The following is a 24382-nucleotide window of genomic DNA, read 5'->3' on the forward strand; positions in this document are numbered from 1 at the left end:
ACGTGCATCTATACACACATACATATACATATATTCATATATATTTTAAAAGCATAGGTGAATTTTTGTTCATTTCATGAAAATATTGGCATATCAAGATGTTAAAGCCATCAAGTACTAGCCAATATTTCAAAAAAGTAAGATCTATATATGTTTGCATGTATAAACATACAACTCACACAGCGAATTATTATTAATCAAGAATAATAAAGGTGGAGCATGAATAGACCCTTATTCATTCAGATATCATCGTGTGAGAATGTAAATGAGTGCTGTATCCCAATAATTTATCTTATTCATTCAAAAAAGCTTCTGTACATATTTTACTGTCTAGAACTAACTCCCCCAGATTGTCCAAATGGTTGCAGGAGCCTAGCCATTTGGAAGCTTTAATTTAGGAAACATTGCATCTCAATACTTTCTTGTGTCAACTCTACAGAATTTGAAGGAGACTGCAAGCAATTCAAAAATTTTAACGTAAGATCTTTCTTAAAGTGGCATTGCCAAGCATTCCAAAGGAACCATGAAATATCTAATTTTCAGTGACCATAACATTACTCTAAACTTAAATATTATTCCATAACAATGAAGACAAAAATATGATAGAAAAGTGCTGCATTAAGTTAAGCAAAAAACAAGAGGTTGTATTTTCTCTGGGTGAATGGATTATTGAAGTAATGGCTTCTAGAAAAGCTTTCCTTATTCAATGATTTATGCCATAATTAAGCATCTCAAAATGTATATGATTCGGGCCGGCCACGGTGGCTCAGCAGGCAGAGTTCTCACCTGCCATGCCGGAGACCCAGGTCTGATTCTGGTGCCTGCCCATGCAAATAAATAAATAAATAAATAAATAAAGTATATGATTTAGAAGTTGATTTTATTACCAGATATTCACAACCACAGTCCACTTAAAATCAATTATTATAGACATTTTCTGTTAAATATTTACTGCTTTAATATCTTTATCATCTTCTAAAAAACACAAATAAATAGCTTATCTTTTGTATTTGTTGCCTTCATTCATTTAATAATCAAAAACTGTTTCTTTATTGAGTACTTATCCAATAGGCAACCAACCCTGTCTGAGGACTGAGAATTATTAAGAAAATTATCACGAAATTGTCTATACCCTCAAGAAGTTCATATGCAAAGTGAACACCCCTGTCAAAGGAGAAGGTATGGAGGAAAGGACAGGTGTCAAACTGACTTTGATTACAGAATTCCCCAGAGAGAACAGCAAGAGAAGAAGTCTGTGAAGCAAGGATAGTCCAGGAAGAATCTATATACATTTTATTGGTTGAAAAGAACTTTTACCTAATTTGTGAATTTATTTATTTATTTACTTACTGGGAATTGAACCGGGGTCTCCCGCATGGCAGGCGAGAATTCTGCCTGCTGAGCCACCATGGCCCACCCTCCTGAATTCATTAATTTTTAATGATCTAAATTATAAAACCCACAAGTTACTTTCACAGATATGGCACCTCCATTGAACTCAGTCAAGCCTTTTATAAGCCTAAAGTCTATTAATTTTTTTATTTCTGGAAACTTTCTAGCCACAAATAAATGGCCGTCAGAGGCGGTCAACAGCATGGAATAAGAGATTTCTTCCCCATAGCAGTTTACAATAGACATCATGGTTGGCAATTGAGCATTAGAAGGAAAATAAATTAAAAGAATTCTTTGAAGCTTCACTTAAATTGTTACAGAAGCAGAACTTAGTTTCTAATACTGCAACCAGTTTGGTATGCACTAGACACTGAAATTACCCAGCCAAAGGTTGTGTACTTACCAAATGTTATCTTACCATTTGAAACCCTATGCTCTGGCTGTTTCATCAAAAAAGTCTGATTAACTCCCATTATAATAGCAAGTCCCTCAAGGGTTTTTCGCACCAGTTATGCATTACAAGTCGGAGGTTATCAAATAGAGAGATAGTGGGAAGATTTCTTTAACAGACAAATTGTATTCACTTACTCAGGGCATGTTAACAGTTCAGGCACTGCAATTGGTTTAAGTTTTACATTAACTTCTACTCTTTTCATATAATTAATCTTCGTGAATAAATTAAGGAACCCTACATCCCTATTTCTCGATTTTAGGGGGAAAACATACTTTCTCACGGGTATGTGACACATTTGTGATCCAAAGTTGATCCAAAGTTCCCAGTTTAAAATTACCATAAATTCTGCCCATTTTCCTGTATCTAAAGTTTCCTTATATAACAAGAACTCTGTACCAGATACCAAAGCTATAGGTTCTAGCCTTTGATACAAACTCATTATTTGTATGGTAGTTGATAGCATATATTTCAGTCTTACTTTGGGGTTTCAAAACAAGTAATTACAACAGTTTCTGTCATTCCCCACAGCAGAGGACAATCACCATGTCCATCTTCTATGAGATGCAGGCGTTGAGAGCCAAAGTGGAAGAGAAACGGGAAGCATTATTCAAATCATCTTTTCTCTTACCAAATGTCTCTTATTTTGAATTATATACCTTCCCAACTCCTATGTATGTTTGGGACATGCATGCCTCCTTCCCCACATCATACTACCTTTAGTATAGTCTAAGCCATTCTCAGTCTCAACCATTGCATTACCTTCCATGCGTGCTGCCAGGGAAATGGCCTTTCCAATACAAACATGATCATACAACTTCCCAGATCGAGACCCTCCACGTCTGCAGAGCAATTTCTTGGCCTCTCATGTAGACGTGCCCTATACTTCCAATCTACTTGATGTTCTTTCTTCCTCCATTAACCTCTGTTTATGCCCCAGTCACCTTGGACTCCTGCCAACCTCCTTCTTGACTTGAGTATCCGAGGTGTTCCCTCCTCTCCCCACCATGACCGTGGCCACTTATCGATGAATGGACTCCAGCTCACTTTCCCAGATTACGTTCAAACGTGGCTATTCCAGGCAGCCTCCTTGGCTGACTCCTCTCCCCTGCTGCCAGCACCTCCATGGGTCATATAAAATAATAAAAAGAAGCACTGCTTGAAAAAAGTGATCCAGAAATGCAAAATGAGGCTCTTATTAGAATGGGGAAAAAGAAATAGAAAAAGTGAAATTCTATTTTCTGCCTTAGAATCCTAAAATTTTAGAGCTGAAAGGGTTGTGACAGTCAATCCAGACCAAAGTTTTCTGTGGTTTCTATATAAAAAGAAAAGCTCTGGACTTAAGATGAAGTGTGGGAAATTTGTATCTGGTTGTGTAATACCGACTGTATAATTTGAGTGATCCTTATACAGCATTCAAGAAAGCAATCACTTCCCTACCCAACTGTAAAAAATATCTAGAATTACAGAATCTGAGCTTCAGAGTCTCAGTTTTCCTCACTTACCTCAGCCCAGCGTTTAAACCCTCACAAACAGTTTGTCATCATTTGTACCTGTCTAAATTTAAAATCCATAATTAAAAAAAATACTAAACCCAACTTTTCGTTGAAAGTAAGGACAATAACTGCAAGTGAGGATATTCCTCAAAAATCCTTGTCTCTAAAGGCAACATGAGAAAAGAACAAACAAGAAAAAATGATTATAGCATACTATGTGACTTGGCTGTGTTAAATTTTAACAGTACGATTTTAGAGAGAGAGGGAATTAAGGAAGGTACTTTGGTACATCTGATCATTTCAGTTAAACGTGTTACCAGTGGTAAGACCCATACAGAGCTCTCTTTTGGAGAGTTTTCCATACCTTTAAAACACAAATTTTTAGTGGGATTTATTTTTAGGCATGTCAAGTTTTGAGGCACTGAACACGTGAATTTGTTTATTCCGTACCTGATCAATTTGAAGTTACATCATAATTGACAAAAGCTATTAGGGTACTTAAAATTACGTTTGTGTCTTTCTTTTTAGCAGGTGCATTTCAGACAAGCATAGACTGGACTTGGAGCCACCTGACCCATCTTGATTGAACCCAGAGTCACTAAATGCCCTGAGCTTGGAGCAATTTTCTTTCACATCAAGGCGCCCTTTTCCATAAACAGTTCTTCTTTATGCAGGTTGTTGCCTACCACTCTGGCTTCCTGAAATGGATTAGATTAGATTCTGGATGTGTGATGCTCTCCTCACCTCCTTCCTTCAGGGTCTTTTCTGCAAGCCTCCAGTGCCAAGTCACTGGCCTGAAAAATGGCCCTGGGGCTTGGAAAGCAGTTTCCACTCCCAAGTCCCCCAGGCCCTGCACTGTCTGAACCTCCCGTGACAATTTACGTGACTGCCCCACTCCTCAGAGGAGCATGCTCAGGAAAAACAGACATCCCTTCCACACACACACACATGTCCTCAGTTTATTTACAAAACGTTTTGGAATGAGAGCGAGCTGTTTGTGGTTTCAGTGGCGGGTGCAGGAATGGCTTCCTCCAGGCAAGGATGCTGGTCAACCGAGTGACCTCTCCGTCGCTAACCTATGGGCCCCTGTGGAAAGGCTGGTATACGGGTCCCCTTTCTAACAAAGCTTGACAAGATATGATTTTGTGGCAAAGAACTTAGTAATGGCCAAACATCATTGTGAAGACAGATTTATCCTTTTCACTCCTAGCAAGAGATGTCAGATACACTCTACAACATCTTTAGTCTCTTCTGTGCCCACTTTTGGTTCTTAAAGGGTCATGATTTTTCCTTTCTGGATTCCTGAAGGGACAATAAAGTTATTAATATTGTATTTGAATCGAGATTGCGTTAGGAAAGGAAGTCACCCCAAACACCAGCCCCATGAGAGATATATCTTTTTGTGGAGCTTTCCACCAGCTCATGCATAGATCATGATGACCAGATAAGAGTTGTAAGCAGGTTTACTGTTACAAAGATTTCAAGTAAACATTAATCTCCCCAATGTTTCTGTATATTTGTTCACACTTGCTAATGAACGTTCTCACTTCGCAACATCTGTCATTCTCAGAATCCTTGGAATTGTCAGGAATAGACACAATCGTTCTTAGGGTGAGTCTGCTATGTCCTCACCAATATCCCTTTCAGCTAAATAAGCGAAAGATAAGAAAGAGATATCTCTCTCCCAAAATATGTGAGTTGGCTGTGTTAAATTTTGAAATTGAATATAAATTATTATAAACAGTCATGTATGATCCACATGGAAATACTGGTAAGATAAAACCACATTTTGCAATTTTATCAGATTTTAATTGATCAGTATTAAACTCCTGTGAGAAGGAATAATTTAAGAAAGCATTAAGTGTCAGTGGAAGAGCTACGTCACTCAGGGTCAATTTGCTTTGGATCAGGGTAAAATTGTGTTCTCTAGTAGACCGTAATTGAAAAAAATTATCCTAGAACTTAGTGTCCTCACTCAAGTTAAGCCTCAGTGTGTGTTGTCATCCTTGCTGAAGAAATTTGAGAATGTGCTAATAACCCATCATATAAATGAAGTGCTTGGCTAATGTCTGTTATTTTCAGTGTATAAAGGAGCACAAAATTACACAGTCCCCAATCTCCCAGGGTGCTAGTTCAATGAAGATATTTTTCACTATATATACAAATAATTTGACGCAATTTACTCTTTTTCAAAAGCTCAAGTTTTAAGAACTTTGACATTAAAAACAATATATATGTTTTAAAAGATCATCAAAGGAGTGGGGGGGAAGCCTCATCTCATCCTCACGTTGCTACCAAACTGAAAGCTAATTTTGAAAAATGTGTATCCTGCCCAGAGAAGGTCATTTCACGTCGATAGCTATGGTTTAACCTCTGTCTTTTCTATGTTTGTCTCCGCAGTGCATCCTAACGCTAGCCAAGGCTGCCAAGGGGGCTGTGCGACATGTTCAGATTACAATGGATGTTTGTCATGTAAGCCCAGGCTATTTTTTGTTCTGGAAAGAATTGGCATGAAGCAGATTGGAGTGTGCCTCTCTTCATGCCCAAGTGGATATTATGGAACTCGATATCCAGATATAAATAAATGTACAAGTAAGTGCCTACATGAAATTATGTTTTTATCTCATCCTTGGGAACTTATCCAGATTGGAATGGGCTCTAACATGTTTGTGATGTTCTCTGCTAAGTAAATAATAATGTTTGTCTGTTAGGTTAGACCACCGTTGGATTTAGCCCCCAGTGTAGGAAAATTTTGGCCACCTAAGTGTTTTTGTTTGTTTGGTGTTTTAATGGTAAAAGCAACAACTGAGAACACTATTATTCACTGAACCTACAGAAATGTACTGCAAACATCAGTTCCATCCGAAGTCCCATTGCCATCACAATTCAAGCAGTTAAGGACTCAAAGAAGCATTTCAAGAGAGATTCATTATAGCAACTGAAATGTTTATTTACCAATAAATAAATGATTCCATTTGTTTCTACTTAATGCCAGCCCCTAATTCAAATAAGTGAAGATTTTTTTCTGGTGACAAATAGACCAGAGGTTACTTATGGATAGAGAACCTCTGACATTTCCTTGTGAGTCTCTTACTCTAATACAATAAACTACAATCTTTAGTCTGTCATCTCCATAATTTTCTCTCCCCACATGAAATGTCAGTATATGGGCCTAAGAAGGTGCTTTGTTAGCTGCTCAATGAAAAATATAATTGGTAAATATAACGAGATATAATGAGAATTATCTCCAAGTTTCTGCAAATTCTAAATTTCCAATCTTAAAGAAAATACTGCCCTATTAACTTTCAGATTTTATTGAAACTTAGAATTTTGCTACAAACCAAAATTTCTACATTTGAGATTATAATTTTAGTTTAAGCTTAAACTTGTAGCCAAATTTTAGAATTCATTATTTTTTTTGCATGATTTTTCAGCTAAATGGATTTTGGAGCATTTTTAGGAATAAAAGTATTTGATATTTTCATGCTTCAATTTCAAACCTTTGGAGGGAAAAATGTACATAAGAAAGAAGATTAATATGAAATGAATATGATTGTCACAAATAGAACATAAATACCAGTCTTAATTGCTTTTTAATGTTTAAAGTAATTAGATAAAATAAAAGAAGTACTTTTAGTTCAATTTTCTAATTTCGTTTCTCCTTTCTAAGACATTTCACAAAATATGTGTTTATAGAATGACAGCATGTCCTATGAAGTGTTTTCAACTCTTCTTTTGGAAAAATATATTAAGCACATGTGTAAACATAGCATTCAATTGTATTCATTTTATTTTCTACACATTTATTTAGAAAGGTGCATCATGGCCGCCACATTCTAGCATTTTAAAGATAAAATAACCTAAGCGTACATTTGCCCAAACTTCAACTCCAAAGCAGAGATTAACATAAACACATGAAACAAGTACTAAAACATATGTTTATTAAATGTTATTAATGAGGTGTCTAAAAAACGACTCATTTATTTACTTCTAGTCTTCATAAAATGTAAAATGCAAATGTTTATTTAGCAGAAAGAATAAATAGAATTATCAGCCAAAAAAGTAAAAGGGAAATATATTATTTTTTTATATAACATTTAATTATAAATTATTTTCCTGAATAGGAGTTGTTGGTTAGAAGCTTTCCATCTCTGCCTCCTGCAGCCAAGCTAATAGAAACAGGTGCTGGCTGGGCCGTATCTGGGCCGCGGTACCAGATTAACTTTTCTCCAAGAGTTAAAAATGTGCTGGTGGTAGTGGCAGCCAGTGCCGTCCCCATACTTTTTCTGGCCCAGCACTTTAAAAGAAGAAGTGAAAAGAGAAAAGGGAAAAGTCTGCCGTGGGAACCAGAGCCTCCTGCTCGCATACCCTGAACCACCAGCATCAGACAAAGGGACAAGCTGTCCCAATACTAGACAGAATCTGATACTGTCTTTGAGTTCTGCCAGACACAAAGGGTCTCAGTTTTGTAGCTGCACCAAAGGAGGAAACGTGGGTGAATATTCAGGTTCTGTGCAGAGTTTAGCTCTTCAGTTTGAGACACCAGCGGACAGCCAAGTGGAGTCACCTTCTGGGCAGATGGAGATGTGAGCCTAGATGTCTCACAGGAGACCGGCGTGGAGTTTGCGATTCGGGAGTCTCAGCACAGAGACCCACAGCGCCAATCCCTGTCGTAGCTGCGCTTGCTTAACTGATTCCGGGACAGAGCAGACGAGGAGGATGTTACAGTTGTTTAGGTTCTTAATTGCTGTTTAAGAACCTGAAAGGAGCAGGGGAAAGTCTCACCTCATCCTGTGGCAGCTGCTGAGAAGTGACCCCTGATGGGCCTGGGACTGTGGACGGAAGCCCAGCGTTCCTGCGAGCAGGCTCTCATTTTTTGTAAGAGAAAGGCTGAAGGTGAGGCAAGTTGTCGTTCTGGTAAAATGGGTGCAGGAGACGCTCTTGCTGAAGAAACTGTAGGTGATATTGTTAGCACTGACTTGATGCAGAAACTTGAAGCCTGCTGCAGAGAGCACAGCATCTCCAAGAGGCATTTGAAGGCACACTTGGAGCATCGGATCCCCATTCCCTCGCTAACAAGGCTGATAAAGGTACAGACATCACCAGAAAGGGGGTGAGGGCGACGTTGGCTTGGTTATCGCATCCACTGAGCCCTTTGCTCCAGCCTCAGAACTGGCAGAACCCAGAGCGCTCCGGCAGCCCTACACCTAGACTCATTTTGCCACTGCCGTTTTTATGGAAAAGCCATGTATTTGGCTGAAAAAATGAAAAATTTAGTCAAGAATCCTTACAGCTGAAATGCTAGAGTGCCTAGCAGACGGTGATTTTTTTGCCAGGCTTGGTTATGTTCAGCAGGCTTTTCAGGGAATTCTTTCACAAACAACCAGAGGTATTCAAGACTGGAAGGAAAAGTGTATCAACTTCAGTTGTGAGAGCACAGAGAATCCCAAAACATGTGAAGATGTTTTGGATGAAATGTTTTTAGAACAAACTGACCACTGGGACAGTACTGAGATGGAATTTGCTGCTAGAGGAGTGAAAAATCTAAAGTTTTAAGATACTGCTCTAGATTTTATATTAACAGATTCCTTGGGAAATTTGGGAAACCCATGCACATCTGTACAGACTGTGCTAAAGAATCGCTGGCTAACTCCTCCTTCAAAGAAACGCTGTGGCTTCGTTATTGGGCTGTGCTGAAACAGAAAAGGCAACAGATGAAGAGTCCAGATGGATTTTGCAGGGGGCCCATTTTTATGCCGTTTGTGAGCACATCAGCCCAGTCCTGGCTTGGGACTTTTGGGGCTCTAGAAATTCTGTCTATGATTTATGATGGGTTTTTTTTTAAGAATCAAGTTTTCTTTCTCAAAGACATTTTTGACTTGAAGAAAGAATGCTATTCAAGTACAGAGATGCTGGCCGAAGACCTCAGGCAGGTTTTCTCCTGGCCTGTGCAGGAGAAGGTGCAGCCAGGCCTCCGGGAAGCTGCACAGGTAGGCGCGGCCTCGGCATGTCCCGGGTGCTCCTGGAAGCCAAGGTGCAGTAAGGGCCATAAGAACCGGGCAATTTGAGTGCACTGTGAAATATCTTAAGGTAACTTGACTTTGCAATACATATTATAAACTCAACAGAGTTAAATTTCTGTATGTAAGTGCCAAGTTTACATAGGATTAGTTACAAAATGCAAAATTCAGAATTTTTGTGCTTTTTGCATGTTCTGTGTTCCTTAATGTATAGGGTATAGTATTCAGTTAGTTACTGTGAAGGTTGCTCTAATAGTCTTTGAGTAATAGCTCCTTCACTTTCTTTACATAGACTCTTAACAACTGGCTATAATTCTTATTATGAGTGTCTTTAGAAGCAGCAAAACTAGAAATTCTATTATGTAAGATTTTACCTTTTGTTTGGCATCTTGTATTTTTAGCTTGTTGTTGAGGTACCGCTGGCCTTGAGTTGAGGTACCACTGGCCTTGAGCTGAGGTACCACTGGCCATGCACACACTTGGGCACTTACATATGCCCATTACAAAGCAGGCAAGACGAGTATTCATTATATTAACTTACTCTTTGGGGGATCAATGCTGTACGCTGTGGTTTACACCTAGCCATAAGTAAACTTAATTACTTTTTCATTTGAGAAAGATATTAGTTAAAATCAGTTTCGAAGAATTGCACCATTTAATGATACTACATAACATAGCTCTGGGGAATTTATGTCACTGGACAAGGTGAATGACTTTCCAGAAAGCATTATTTTTCCTTTTTACATTTCCATTTTAAAAAAATTTTTTGTCCACATTCGGTAGATTGGGTCATCAAACTCTGTGCTTGAGTGTGACTTATTTCTGGTCAGTATAGTAGCTATTCCTTTAGCAAGATGGTTTGTATGTGGCCTTTGACAAAAGGGAAGAGAGTGATAAAATAAAATTTCAAGGTAATAATTATAAAAAAAAAAACACCTCTTCATTGTAAGGGAAGAAACTTTCCCCCTTTTAAAGGAAGTATCTTCCTAAAAAGAATATTTCTGACAGTAGGATGGTACTTAAAACACACATCCCAATTTCCATTTGCCTTTAAATTGTATTGAACAACAAAAGAAATGCTTTAAAAATAATAAAAGATTACTCAGAGCCTTTTAGGGCAAAACCCTATTTAACAGTGGCTCCTGGTGGCACTATGAGAAAAGTGTCACTGCCACCACGTGCCCTTCCTTCTGTTCACTCCCGTTTGCAAGTCCTGAGGGGGCCTCCAGGCAAATAGCTTTTCTCCTTCTATTTCCTGGGGGTGGGGGGGTGGGGGAGTGGAGATAATTTCTCAGTGATTTATACTTGATTTTTTTTTCCTATTTTGGTTTCCCTACATTTTTTATTCAAGTAAAAGGCTAGTTATTTTTTTTCTCAGAGGCTAACAGTGGGCTTATAAATGTCGAAATTGGATTATCTTTTCAAAAGGAGCCAAATTTCCCACACTGTTCTAGTCACCTCCAAAGAACTTTCTGTCTGTCTTTATAAAATAATTTTATTTTCATCCATTTACTATAATTCTGTTAATCTGTTGAATTAACTGACATTATGAAAAGTATTTACAAATATTTTCTTGCCTTACGATATACCATTTTGTACTTCATCACCTAAGAAGTAACTATTCGCATTACAAAAAGTCTCTTTGATTTATTATGTCTTTAAGTGTAGAAAAGAAATGCAAAAAATGACATTGAATGCACTTCTCTGGGTCCTTACAGCATCAGAAATTTTAAACTATGTTTATAATTCATTTGTTTTTATTTTAATGTGGACATGCATTAGGAAGTTATTTTGAATGTAAATTTCAAAGTGATTATAAGAATTAGACTGAATTCAAAGCTTTTTTTTTTTTTTGCTTGTATTAATCAGATTTAGAAACAGCTCTTTATGGGAGGCTTAAGAATTTACGTAGGGTGGTGCGACGGTGGCTCAGTGGCAGAATTCTCTCCTGCCACGCTGGAGGCCCGGATTCGAGTCTCCAGAAAAAGTAAAATAAATGAATAATTTATGTAATCTGCAATTAGTGGAAATAAGGACATCCCTAGTTTGCTCTTATTGATTATATGTTATTGTTTTATGTAATTTGAGGAAAACCATGCGTTAGGTTTACTGAACCAATAACAGTAAAACTTTCTATTTCCTAAAAGAAAAAAAGGCTATATATCATGTTCCTGAGTGAGGCAAGCGCCAAGCATTTGTATTACGTATGTGTATTTTTAGATGGGTGCCCTCCCCACCCCAAGTGGTTTTCCCTCTGTCAGGTCAGCTCTCTGGCACTAGTCTTACCTACTCCCCTATTTCCCAGCTAGTCTAAGCACACAAAGAGCGGCCCTCAGAACTGTGATTTAGAGCACCTCTCCCTTCTGTCCAAACACCACTGTGGCCCAGCCTACTCCTCCACACTCGTCTCCTACCACGCCTTGCCGCTCACTTTGCATCTTCTTACAGGCTGCCCTGGGCAATCACAGCTCCACACCTGCTCTCCCAAGTTACTCCCCACACCTCTGCACAGCTGGCTCTTTCATGTCATCCAAGGGTTTGCCCGTAGTCACCTCCGCAGAGAGGCCTTCCTGGACCCTCTTACCCAAAGTCACGCTGCTTCCCCCATCAGCCTTTCCTCCTTTCGTTTTCCTCCCCCGCACCCCCTCCCCTCACCCCGCTCTCCGAGTGCTCTTTGCTCTGGAACCAGACTACCTAGCTTCAAAAACAAGTCTGCTCTGTGAAGTTGGGCTATACATAAACCTTCTGAGCCTCAGTTTCTTTATCTGTAAAAGGGAAATCCTAATAAGGGATCCCTCATTGGATTATTGTCAGGTTTAAATGACTTAATCTAGGTAAAACCCTTGTATCAGTGACCTTATAGTAAGCTCCATGGAAGGGTTAACACTTGGATTGTTTATGGTATCTCCCCTCCTAGAATGTAAACTTTTTAAAATCTGGACCTCATTCTCTTGCACCCTGCTGTCACCCCAATGCTTAGCATAGTACCTGGCACATAGCAGGCAATCAAATAGTCTTTGGATGATTGAATAAAGTGCAAGAACAGTGCGATGGCAGCTTTCCGATACGTTTTATTAAAATTCTGATGCAGTATTTTCATTGTTATTTAATATAAATAAATACTGTCTTATAAACATTCTTGACAGTGGACATGTGGCCAACAAAAAAATATCCATAAGGGAATCAGTCAACTGCTTAGGCATCATTAGCTGATGCCCTTCAACTGAGAGACTGTGAAAGAATCATTAATTCTGCTTGGCTATGGAATTTCAAACCCCAGTTGTTTGGCACAGGAGTTCCCTGGGTCCTTAGCTGGAAGCCTGCAGAGCTGGACCCACAGTAGGTGAGTGAAGATAATAACACATGGTTTCCTTTCCTTTCTTCTCTTTCAGAATGCAAAGCTGACTGTGATACTTGTTTCAACAAAAATTTCTGTACAAAGTGTAAAAGTGGATTTTACTTACACCTTGGAAAGTGCCTTGACAGCTGCCCAGAAGGGCTGGAGGCCGACAACCAGACCATGGAATGCGTCAGTGTGGGTGAGGAGAAACTCGGCGCTTCAGAATGATGAGACCCCTCAGATAATCAGGGAGCGGTTCTCAAAGTCCTGTTTCACGAGAACTCATGGGGTCGAGGGAAGACCCAGGAAACGAGACCTGATGTCGTTACAAATCCCACTTTTTTCTCTTGATTGCTTTGCTGTCATGTCCCGGTGGCACAGCTATTCAGAAACAAGAAAGAGAGCATCTGGGACTTAGTCAAATTGACAGAATGAGAAGGTTTCAGGATCTGATTAATTGCAGGCTGAGACTCCTGGAGGAGAGGTCCCTCAGACAGGTTGTTTGTCTAAATAAGGGATCACTGTCAGGCGATATTTTCCCTCTTTTAAATGTTCTCCAGCTACTACAGCCACAGAGGTTGAGGAACACTTGGGGAGCAGATGCTAACCCAAATGGGAAAACGGCAGACTGGATCTCAGAATCCCCTGGGCAACAACTACAAGAACCTTTGAAGCTGGTGAGGTTGGCACATGCACACAGATGTCCTCCTGATTCAGTACAAGATAGTCCCCGGGCCCCCCCTGGGGTGCCCTCAGTACAGATCCCTTTGAATTGCAAGGGCTGGAGTAACAGTCCCAACTTAGCAGTGACTTAACCGCTTCAGTCCACCCCCGAACTTTTATTTCTAAACTGAGTTCTGGGGCAAAATGAAGTCGAGGATACGTTAAAGATAATTTCAGAAGCACCTGGGAAACAACAATCCTGAAACAGCACATGTCTCGTGATGGTTAAATATTTTTTCTTTAGTCAATAAAAATTCAGAAGAACAACTTAGAAATAGGGGGAGAGATACATGAGAAAGGACTTCGAGTTCATCTCCGTGTAGGTCCTGAGGGTTGGAGATTAGAGTTAATGTGTCCCAAATGGCGGAAAAGATGGAAAACGCTTCTGTGGAGTATTCAAGGGCAGCATGTTAGGATGAGTTGCAGAAAGCTGGTGGCAGTTCTCTGCCCAGGAAGGGAGATAAATGTATAGATTTGCTTAGTTTGTTGAAGGTGAGGTGTTCAGTCTTTGAAAGGCTATATCTTCAATGTATACATTCTCTCTTGTCAAAGAGTACCTTTGACTTGCTTTGGTACTGTTAAGAAATTAACCTTTAAGACACATTGGTAATTTATTCCACTATGGAGATCATGATTCTTTCCTAACACGTTTCTACTAAAGAATTTTATACATTTTAAAAGAAGGACCAGCAGCCTCAAGGCCGTGTAACACATCAGATGGACCAGGCTAGAGCATTTGCCCACACAGCAATTTTTGCTCTGGGTTCGCTGCTGGTTGTTCCCTATGAGCTGTGTCCCATCGTTTGGTGTCCAGCTTACAGACTCTACAGCTGTTACACGTGTGGACTGGCCCCAGATCTTCAGGGACAATGACGACCTGCTTCATTATAATATAGGACCTTAGAGTAAGACCTGCCTGTTCCTTTACCCATTCAGAAACAAGAATCCAGGGACCTGAATTGTAGTGGCCAAGAGCATCTTGCAAGCTATTGCAGGTGCTGATTCTATTCACCAGATAGGCTGGAGAATACATCTCTCCCTTCACTAAAATTGTACCTTATCTCCTGTTTCCTCCTCAGGGAAGATCATAAGCAGAGAAAATACTACCCTGATATGGAGTTCGGGGGAAAGGCTTATTTCACAATATATCCCCTCCCCCATGGTTTGCAGTTCAAATTAAATCTGTCATAGGAAAGCATATTCCTTCCACTGTGTGCCCCAAATATTTCCTTCCTTTCTGCACTGTCATTCTGTCATCCTCGTCGCTCGTCTTCCAGAGCCAGCCTTGCTCAGGTCATCACCAAGGCAAGATGTCAGCTCTGAACACTGAGTGGCAAGGGGTATGCTCTCGCAGTGTCCTGGAGGGAAACGCGTAGGCAGTAGCAGGAATTAGAGCAAAAGACTAACGGTCCCATCGTTGGCGGGACATCCCATTCGACTTTCCTCCTGAATCAGGAATCCCTTTTCCAGCATCCCATGCTGACCGTCAGCCACCTCATGACCGCTTTCAAGGACAGGCAGCTTATAACTTTTGTGAGACATTTACTCCTTTAGTGAAGAGCTGAAGATTTCCAGTGGTGGGATTTTTCTTAATGCAGAAGATAGAAAATACTCAGCAGTTGGGCAGATCTGTGGTTTCTCAATTACTTCTTAACGAACTAGAGCCCCATCTCTATGTTCTAATCTAATGCTCTGAATAGCATTGAAATCACTTTTTTTGGTGTCTTTAGCATTTTTTTTTTCTCAAGTTTCTATTTCTCTCCAGAAATGGTTTTTGGACACCAACATTATAGGTTTGTTCTATGTATTTCCCTTGGAAAACTCTAGCTCATCTTCCAAGAGTGCTTTCACTGTCTAAACTCATTGGTCTTGTGGGTAGCTTCCCTTCTTCTTCCTCAAAAAAATTATTTCAGATTGTCATTAGAGTTCAGTTTTAGAGCAATTCACCTCCTGAATCTGGACTTATAACTACATATGCTGTCATGCTTCAGCCTGGTTTCCTGAAGTCTGGTTGTACATCTGTCCAGACCACTTTTGCCATGGTGAAAGAGTGCCAAAACTGGCCACTTCCACATGTATTTTTTCTAACTGTTTATAATTTAGTCCTCTCAATTCTGGCATTAAGTAAATACTGGACAAAGTTGCAGGTCACAAACACATGATTTTTCTTTTTCCATTTGCTTTCTTTGAGATGTTTTCATTTGTATATGCTAAAGATACAGTACTTTTTATTCTTTTTTTTGCATGGGCAGGCGCTGGGAATTAAACACAGGTCCCCGGCATGGCAAGCGAGAATTCTGTCACTGAGCCACTGTCGCACCACCCAAGATACAGTACTTTTTGATGTTAAATATCAAGATAGGAGGCTGGAAAGTATATCCTTACCTGCAAAGAGTTCATCTTATTATTATCAAATGACTTGATTGCTCTCTTCTTTAATCAAATTATGTGTAATAGAGAATGAAGACTATTTTAAAAGTGGTTCAATAAAGCTCATTTAAGTTGATAGAAAATTATACTCACTTATCTAGTCACTTACATTTAACTCTGAGTGCATTCACATACCTAAAAGTAACTGAAAAAGTATATGGAAGATGTATGGTAAAATAGCTCTAAATTTCAAAAACTCTCAGGTTATCTTTCTTGAGATTGTTATGACCAAAAGCATTCTGTAATGAAAAAAAGGATTGATGACATCAGAAGTTAGCAAGAAAGGTTACTGAAAAGCTGTGTTTTGTGGAAATAAAGTTACATCATTTGAAAGAGTTACCTTTGTAAGATGTTTTAGATGTTTTAAGTTAGGAAGTTTTATGGTTGTATATATAAGAATAGCACCTCACAGTATTTCTTTTCATGAAAGGGCAAAAATCTCCTGCTATAAGACCCTGAAATCAATCTAGAGTGCACCTAAAATAGACACTGACTCGCCAGAACCCCACCCAATCATAAATTGCAATATATAAGTACCCAACCGCACAGGGAGTAGAATAGGCCAAAGAACTGATTCAATTTTGCTCAATCATTCACCAGCACGAAGATTCTCAAAAAGTATTTCCCTATGGGCAAATCAGCATCACCTGGATTGTTTGAAACACATTTTCTCAGGCCCCATCCCAGACCAGTGAATGAGAAATTCCATACCTGGGACCCAGTGCCCTGTGTTTTAGCTAATTCTGATGCACTTTACAGTTTGAGAATCAGTTTTCTAAAACATAAGTAACCACTATTCTGTCTTCCAAACAACTTGTTTTCAGGCTCAATCAGCAAATGTGACAGGGCTCAGGACATTCTAAACCGTTGGTCAATTGTGTGGGTAATTATATTCATGACTGGGTTAATCCAATCTAGCACAAACCAAGAATGAGTTTACCTGATGACATGAGTACAAAGAACTGAAAAAACTCAAGGCCTTCCTTTCCCTTTCCTTGTTTCCTCGTTAAGTCAGCCTGCCCAGCAGTGATGTGCTGGACTTTGGGTGTGTGTCGTTGGAGGCGAACCTTCCACTTGGTTAACAGTGAGAGGGCTGTGAGTCCGCTCAGGCTGTCTCTGCTGTTCTGTTTCAGTGCACTGCGAGGCCAGTGAATGGAGTCCTTGGAGTGCATGCATGAAGAAAGGAAAAACCTGCGGCTTCAAAAGAGGGACTGAGACACGGGTCCGAGAAATCATACAGCATCCTTCAGCAAAGGGGAACCTGTGCCCACCCACCAGCGAGACAAGAAAGTGTACAGTGCAAAGGAAGAAGTGTCAGAAGGGAGAACGAGGTACTACCGTACTAACAAAATGTGCTTGATTGAATCCTCATAATTTGGTGCAAAATTGACTTTATTTCCTAGTAAACATTTAGCATTATCACTTGTGTCGATCACCCTGAAATATGCACCAAAGAATATGTCAGTTGAAAAATTACAGAATCTATGTGGCTGTTTGAAAAATGGAGCCAGATCTCAGACCGTTCAACTACAATAGAATAGTGCTAACTGAAGTGTGGCCACTGGGCTGGATCCTAGGCATTGTGTTTGCTGTCATCCATCTCCTCCATTCCTAGCAAACTTAGGAGATGCCTCGTAAACACAAGGCCTAATGGTGAAGATGCACCACCAGCCATCAATTTAGTCCTTTCCTCAATGCTCCAAACCAAAGTAGGCCAATTAGTTGTAAACTTTTTGTAGCTAAACATACGTTGTAGATTATAAAGGATTTGAAAAAAACTTAAATGGATATAAATTCTTCATACTGACTTTACATTTGACATAAATGACTAAGGTCGTTTTATGAATCTGGTACAACCACTAATGACATTCTAGCCCCAGAGTCTTTCATTGTGTGTTAACTTTACATACCAGATTGCAGAATCTATTACAGCAATATTAAATAACTGCGTCAGAGCTTCACTCTGCAGTCCTATGATGGCCAGGAAGAAATATGCCATTTAATCGGATTCTTGGGGTTGAGTAAACTTCCATTTAGAAGAACCACAGTTGTTGACCTTTAAAATGTCAACTTAACATCTTTTTCGTTAATGGCGTCAATACCAAGTACAAATTATTGTATAATTTTATGTAACTATTGGTAGTCACCCAGTCACCCAGAGCTTACACATGATGCTCTCAATTAACTACAGCTTGAAAGAAGTTTGGCTTCTTTTGAGGTTGAATCTCATGAGCTTATTTCATTCATTTATTCATTCAACATAGTGTTACTGATCTCCTACATTATGCCACACTCAGGGCCAAACTGGGGGTTCACCCCTGAATGTGATACTGTTGCTACCGTGAGGTACCCCTCAGAGCCCAGAGAGGATTGAGTTATTATTCACAATTCCATATAGCAAGCACGATTCTGGATGTGTGAATAAAGCTCAGCAGCAGCACAGTGGAGTATGCTGTGTAAACACAAGCACTGTTCCAACAGGAAAGAATTTGGGTCTACCTATAGTTTTCTAAAAAAGGGTTTTTCCCTGCACCAAAAGAATTGGCCATCTTCATAACATATAAAGCCTGCTGTTGCCATTAGGAATCAAGTAGTTAATGTGATAAAATTCTTCAATACATGGGTGACTTTAAAGGGAACTTCAAAGCTTTTATAAATTTGTAAAAGGTTTTGATTAAAATTTGTTTTAAGGAATGAAAGTTGGCTAGTGAGAAAGGTCTTTCTGGCATTTGTTACCAATTAATTTAAAACATCTTAGATTTTAAAAGTTGGATTTGGAAATCAAATATTTCATCACTTACTTGCTGGTATGTTCCCATAGTCATATATTTACTTATGTTTACTAAATTTTCTTGAAATTTAATCACTTGCAGGTGGTATTCGTTCATTTTACTCTTTTCACAAATATTCTACATTGCTAATCAATATTCAGTACAGTTTGCTGTTAAAATGTAAGTAAAGTTTATTCAATAGAAAAATTAAATGATCAATCTAATTATGTTTTTATTTCTTTCATTTGAGAATGGGCCCTTCTCATATACGTTGGTAGGTCTTGACTTAAACAACATTGAAAATGTCAGTTCTTGAAACTAGCAACTGAGATAAATAGTGCTATAAGAAGTTTAAAATAGTAACCTGTGACATATAACTTCACTTAATAGTTTCTTTCTGGTCTTTTCCCTCCTTTCTGAATGGAATGAAGTGATATTTTATATTTACAAAGAGAACTTCATACAACTTGAAAACTTTAGGTACACATTCTTTTCCAAATTTTATAGTTTGTAGAATACCAAGTAGTAAATGTGGTTCACATTCCTAATAAGACCTAATTCTGCTTTTATTTCATCTTCATTCATCTTTCTATATGTGTACCCCCAAGTTTTCACAAATGGTCTAGAAGCTTAAGGTAGAAAAGAAAATACTTCTCCCTTCACTCCTTACTTCACTAATCTACAGATTTCTTAACTTCTGTTAACAGTAACTTATCCAATATCCTATTTGAACATGAATAAACTAAACAGAAACTAAACTAATTATGACCTCTGGACATCCCCCTGTACCAAACATCACATCATAATAGCATTACCCAGAGTTCTGTCATTTGGGTTCTGATATATATATTTAAATCTCAAAAATTTAGCCCTTGTCTTAAAAGAATTTATAATCTAAATGGTACCAGCTACAAATATGCACAGAAAGAAGCATGTTGTCCAGACCAAATGAAATAGAAGACTAATTCCTCTTTATGTTTTTCTGTATGAGCTAGTATTTCTTATCTTAAAAATGGTGAGCCTTGGAAACTTTCATTTGGTTTTAAAGGCAAATGCAATAAAGAAACATAGAAACAATTTCTCCTAACTTCTAGACTAGCTGTTATTTGACTTGCTTCTAAATGCTTATAGATTATAAAATAAGGAGATCCTTTTAGGTTCATGCCTTCAGTACTTCTAGGGTGAGTGAGCCAAAGGTGAGGTTTTTGTAACATTTGACTTGAAAACCTTGAATTTAGACTTGCATCTGTGATCTTTGCCCAAAAGGTAAGCAATAGACAGAGACACACAGCTCATTTTGGAAAAGGTGTAGACCATGTGCTCAGGATATTTTTTACCATGTTATCATTGCCAAAGGCAAAGTCTCCTAAGGAGAATGATAAGATCCAGAACCGATTTCCACACTGTACACTAAGAAGAAGCTGAATAGGAAAAAAGTAGTTTTCTGTAGCACAATGGGCTATTCTAGTTGTGAGATGCTTTTTGCTATGTTTGTGTTGGAAAAATAGATTGTAAACTCTTGTACAAACACCCATTTTTCTTCACTGCTGTTCTCCCCATGCTTATAATACTCATAGAAAACGAGTCTAAGAAGATAATGTAATTGTAAACTTTTACCTGGTGTACTGTGTGTGTACACCATTTAGGGTTATTTCCCTTTACCTTACACGCTATCTTCTAGTTAATCCTAACTCCCTCATCAATTACAGCTTTAATAAAAGCATAATACCATTGCAACTGTTTCTCATTTGAACTTACTTTTATTAAAGCTAGTAATTGAATTGCATATTTGAAATGTCCAAGATATACAACATATTTTCAGAGACTATAAATACTGACATATAGACCAGTCGCACTTATGCATGAAAATAATGTATTGAAATAGATGTAAACAAGGAGAATTGAAAAATTGGTCATGCCCTCAAATACCATTATTATAAATATATATTATGTTTATCATAAGTGCTATATTTAATATTACAGTAAGATCCATTTTTGGCAGTGAGTCTGCTTTGTTCCTAGATTTTCTGCTCTGTCCTTAAGTTTACTTCTTAAAATCTTTATAGCAACCACTCCAGTGTTAGATAGTTGAGTTTTTTACAGGAAGGATTTATATTAAATATTCATTCAATTTCAAAACAAGGCACTTAGCCAAGAGTCCCATTAAAGTTCATCTCAATCCAAATAGAGGCATGTAATAGCCCAAAATTGTAGGATGCCAACTGGCTTAGAATTTTTAGATTATGTCGTCTCCCACCTTTTTCCATGGAGGAAGACCAGCTGAGCCACAGAAACTTATCCTGTTTAAGCACTAGATGGTCCGGAGCCTTCTGCTTTTTCCCCACACCTCATCAGTAGATTAAGCTTCGGGCATAGGTCAGAGACAACTCAGTAAAGTACCGAAGTGAGGTCACAACAGCACTGGAGATGTGGCTCTCCACCTGGAGCGAATTTGCCCCAGACATTGCCGTCCCATGAAATGTTAAGCAAGCCAGAACCTGGAGCGACCCAACGAAAGCCAAGAGATGAAGGCGACCCTAGAGAAGCCACAAGAGGAAGCCCCACAGGATACAGAGGCTGACAGCAAGAGAGCCCAGGAGCAAGGAACCAGCAGATTCCAGCCACACACCTTCCCAGCTGACACAGGTCTTATGGACAGTGTATTAGTTACGGTTCTCTAGAGAAACAGAATCAACAGGGAACACTTGCAAATACAAAATTTATAAAAGTGTCTCATGTGACCACGGGAATGCAGAGTCCAAAATCTGCAGGGCAGGCTGTGAAGCCGATGATTCCAATGGAGGGTCTGGATGAACTCCACAGGAGAGGCTCACCAGCTGAAGCAGGAAGAGAGCCTGTCTCTTCTGAATCCTCCTTATAAGGCTTCCAGTGATTAGATTAAGCATCACTCATTGCAGAAGACATGCCCCTTTGGCTGATTACAAATGGAATCAGCTGTGGATGCAGCCGACATGATCATGATTTAATTCTATGAAATGTCCTCATCGCAACAGACAAGCCAGACCTTGGCCAAACTGACACATGAACCTGACCATGACAGACAGCATCAGCCTTTCTTAAGTGGAGGTCATTTCTTGTTGGTGGCTTAATTTGGACATTTTCATGACTTTAGAACTGTAAACTTTCAACTTAATAAATTCCTTTTATAAAAGAAAAATGAAAAAAAAAACACCCAGCTATATTTAAAACCTCCAAGAAATGTAGTCCGCTGCAGTAAATAATACCCCTCTCTTTCTCAGAAAGATGCTCCTTGTCATAAACATGTATAATTCCTCTTTAAAGCTATATCCGATTTTTTCATTTAAGCTCCTCAGAGGAGAGGGCTGATAGTTGTTTGGTTATTATTTAGCTTTCTCCTCACCAGATAAATTAAGTGATTGTAGCCAGATCTTGTGTTTTAATAATCTCCTAATTATCTATTAGGTTGTGCTATATCAAACTGCCATTTTTGTAGGTCTTAAATGGTTGAATATTTGCAGTATCCTATATTTTGCATACTTCAAAATTTGAAATGAAAATTTCATCTCTCTAAACTTGTACTTATTGGAAGCAGATCAAGAGTATGGTTGTAACTGATTGAAACTAAAATTTGTATGCGCCCCAACCTATTTTAAATATTCGGCTTTTTAAAAATATTTTTATTGTAAAAACTTAACATAAAACATATATTCTTGACATAAAAGCATCCCATACATAGCGTGCAATCAGTGGCTCACATTATCATCATATAGTTGTATATTCATCACCATGATCACTTTTTGAATGTATTTTAAATATTTGGCTTTTTAAAAATATTTTTATTGTAAAAACTTAACATACAAACATATATTCTTGACATAAAAGCATCCCATACATGGTGTACAATCAGTGGCTCACAATATCATCACATGGTTGTATATTCATCACCATGATCATTTTTTGAACATTTACATCACTCCAATAACAGAAATAAAAAGAAAAAACTCAAACATACCATACCCCTCACCTCTCCCTCTCGTTGACCACTAGTGTTTCCACTACCCAATTTATTTTATCCTTTGTCCCCCCTATTATTTATTTGTTTATTTTTATCCATATGTTTTACTCATCTGTCCATACCCTGGATATAAGGAGCATCAAGTATTTGGCTTTTTTTTTTTTTTTACATGGACAGGCACCAGGAATCGAACCCAGGTCCTCTGGCATGGCAGGCAAGCATTCTTGCCTGCTGAGCCACCGTGGCCTGCCCATATTTGGCTTTTAATAACAGTAAAATTGTTAATAAAAAGATGCCTTTAAAAGATGTGGGCACCACTAATCTCTAAAGACCCTGTAAAAATGTGGTACATCTTCAGATCCTTTTCAGTCATTTCCACTCATGTCCTGTTCCATCTTTTATTTGATTGTGTTTTTTCTCCTTAGCTATATTACTCAACTCTTAATTCCATTTGTTTCTTTTCCACCAACTCCAATTTAATCCTTGCAGCATCAAAACTGCTTGCAAATTCAATGAGCATGTGTCAGAACTTATTATTCATATGGGAAAGAAATGTTACAGACTCCAAGTCAGGCCCCAACCTCTTACAGTTTCCTCTGGCATTGACATTAAGGTGACACGGTCTTAGCAAGGAGCCTCTGTGGCCCAGGTTTGTGGATTAAAGGCCACTCTAATTTCCTTAGTATGTACAGCCAAGTCCCCTATGTAGTGATGGAACAGGAAGGCTATAGCCAGCATCTGAATCAATGTAGCAAAAAGTGCAATGGCAGCTATTAAGTTTCCTATATCTAACACGCTGTGCAATCCCATTGTATGTTCTTAAACTTCTCAAGGTTAAAGAGAAAGCTCCAGAAAATGAGAAGCCCTTTTCTTTCAGGCCTGCAATGCTGGGTACTTTTATAACTCAACCAACCATGATGATCTCCTTAAAATTAAGATCATATTCGTATCATTCCATTTTTGTGGGTTCCCTAACATCGTCTGGGCATCATTCACGGTGGTTGAAAGTATTCTGAAGGACAAACTCAAATGTTACTATTATCTATGCATTCTCAGCCTTTCTATGATAAAGGAAAATCATTTTGAGACTTTTCTGCTGTGTTGGTGTATACCTCAGTATCCCAATTCTAAAGCAGCCTTTATAATAAGTGATCCTTGCAGATGCCTATATTTTCTGAGATTTCTTTCATGTGAGGTTCGTCAGTACTTAACAAAATTTATAGTGGTCAGGCTGTTGACTAGATTGGAAGCTGTAGTATACAAAAAATTCTTCAGCCCCTAAGAAAACAATGATCTTGCCATTGTTTAGATCCTGTACATGAGTGAGGGTGTTTCAGTTAGTTTTTGCTGCATAACAAATAACCCCAAATCATAGAGGCTTAAAACAACACCGCTTATTACAACAATCTCTGTGTGGGCAGTAGGGGCTGAAACCCATGGACGACTCTCACCTTGGCAGGGGTCCCTCATGTTGTTGGCTGGCAGAGGCCTGAGGACACTGTATCATGTTTCTACCTTATAAAGGTAGCGAGTTATTCAAGGCTCCGAGGATCAGAGGGGTAGCAGGACCTCTTTAAGGCTACCCTCAATGCTGACTCAATCTCTCTTTCATCACACTGTCAGCCAATGCGAGTCACAAGCCCAGTCCTGATTCAAGAGCTGTGAAAACCGATTTCACCTCTTGGTGGAAAAAGTCATTAAGTCACTTTGCAAGAGAACATGCATGTATTGGGAGGAGTGGAGCATTGCAGCCATTTTTGCA

The 24382-nt window shown here is 38.8% G+C and overlaps 1 protein-coding gene and 1 pseudogene across 1 annotated transcript in view; both read left to right on the forward strand.

The window, feature by feature from the left end:
• The window catches only part of RSPO3 (R-spondin 3), an 81057-nt gene that overhangs the window by 23121 nt on the left and 33554 nt on the right, over window positions 1-24382 (forward strand). Inside the window, exons 2-4 of the mRNA XM_077162837.1 lie at window positions 5740-5931; window positions 12752-12898; window positions 16986-17183. Coding sequence (XP_077018952.1) covers window positions 5740-5931; window positions 12752-12898; window positions 16986-17183 — 537 coding nt within the window. The remainder of the gene's footprint in view (window positions 1-5739; window positions 5932-12751; window positions 12899-16985; window positions 17184-24382) is intronic.
• On the forward strand, window positions 7636-9407 carry LOC143682531 (mitoguardin 1 pseudogene; annotated as a pseudogene).

The sequence above is a fragment of the Tamandua tetradactyla genome, chromosome 5 (genome assembly GCF_023851605.1).
Source record: "Tamandua tetradactyla isolate mTamTet1 chromosome 5, mTamTet1.pri, whole genome shotgun sequence".
NCBI lineage: Eukaryota > Metazoa > Chordata > Mammalia > Pilosa > Myrmecophagidae > Tamandua > Tamandua tetradactyla.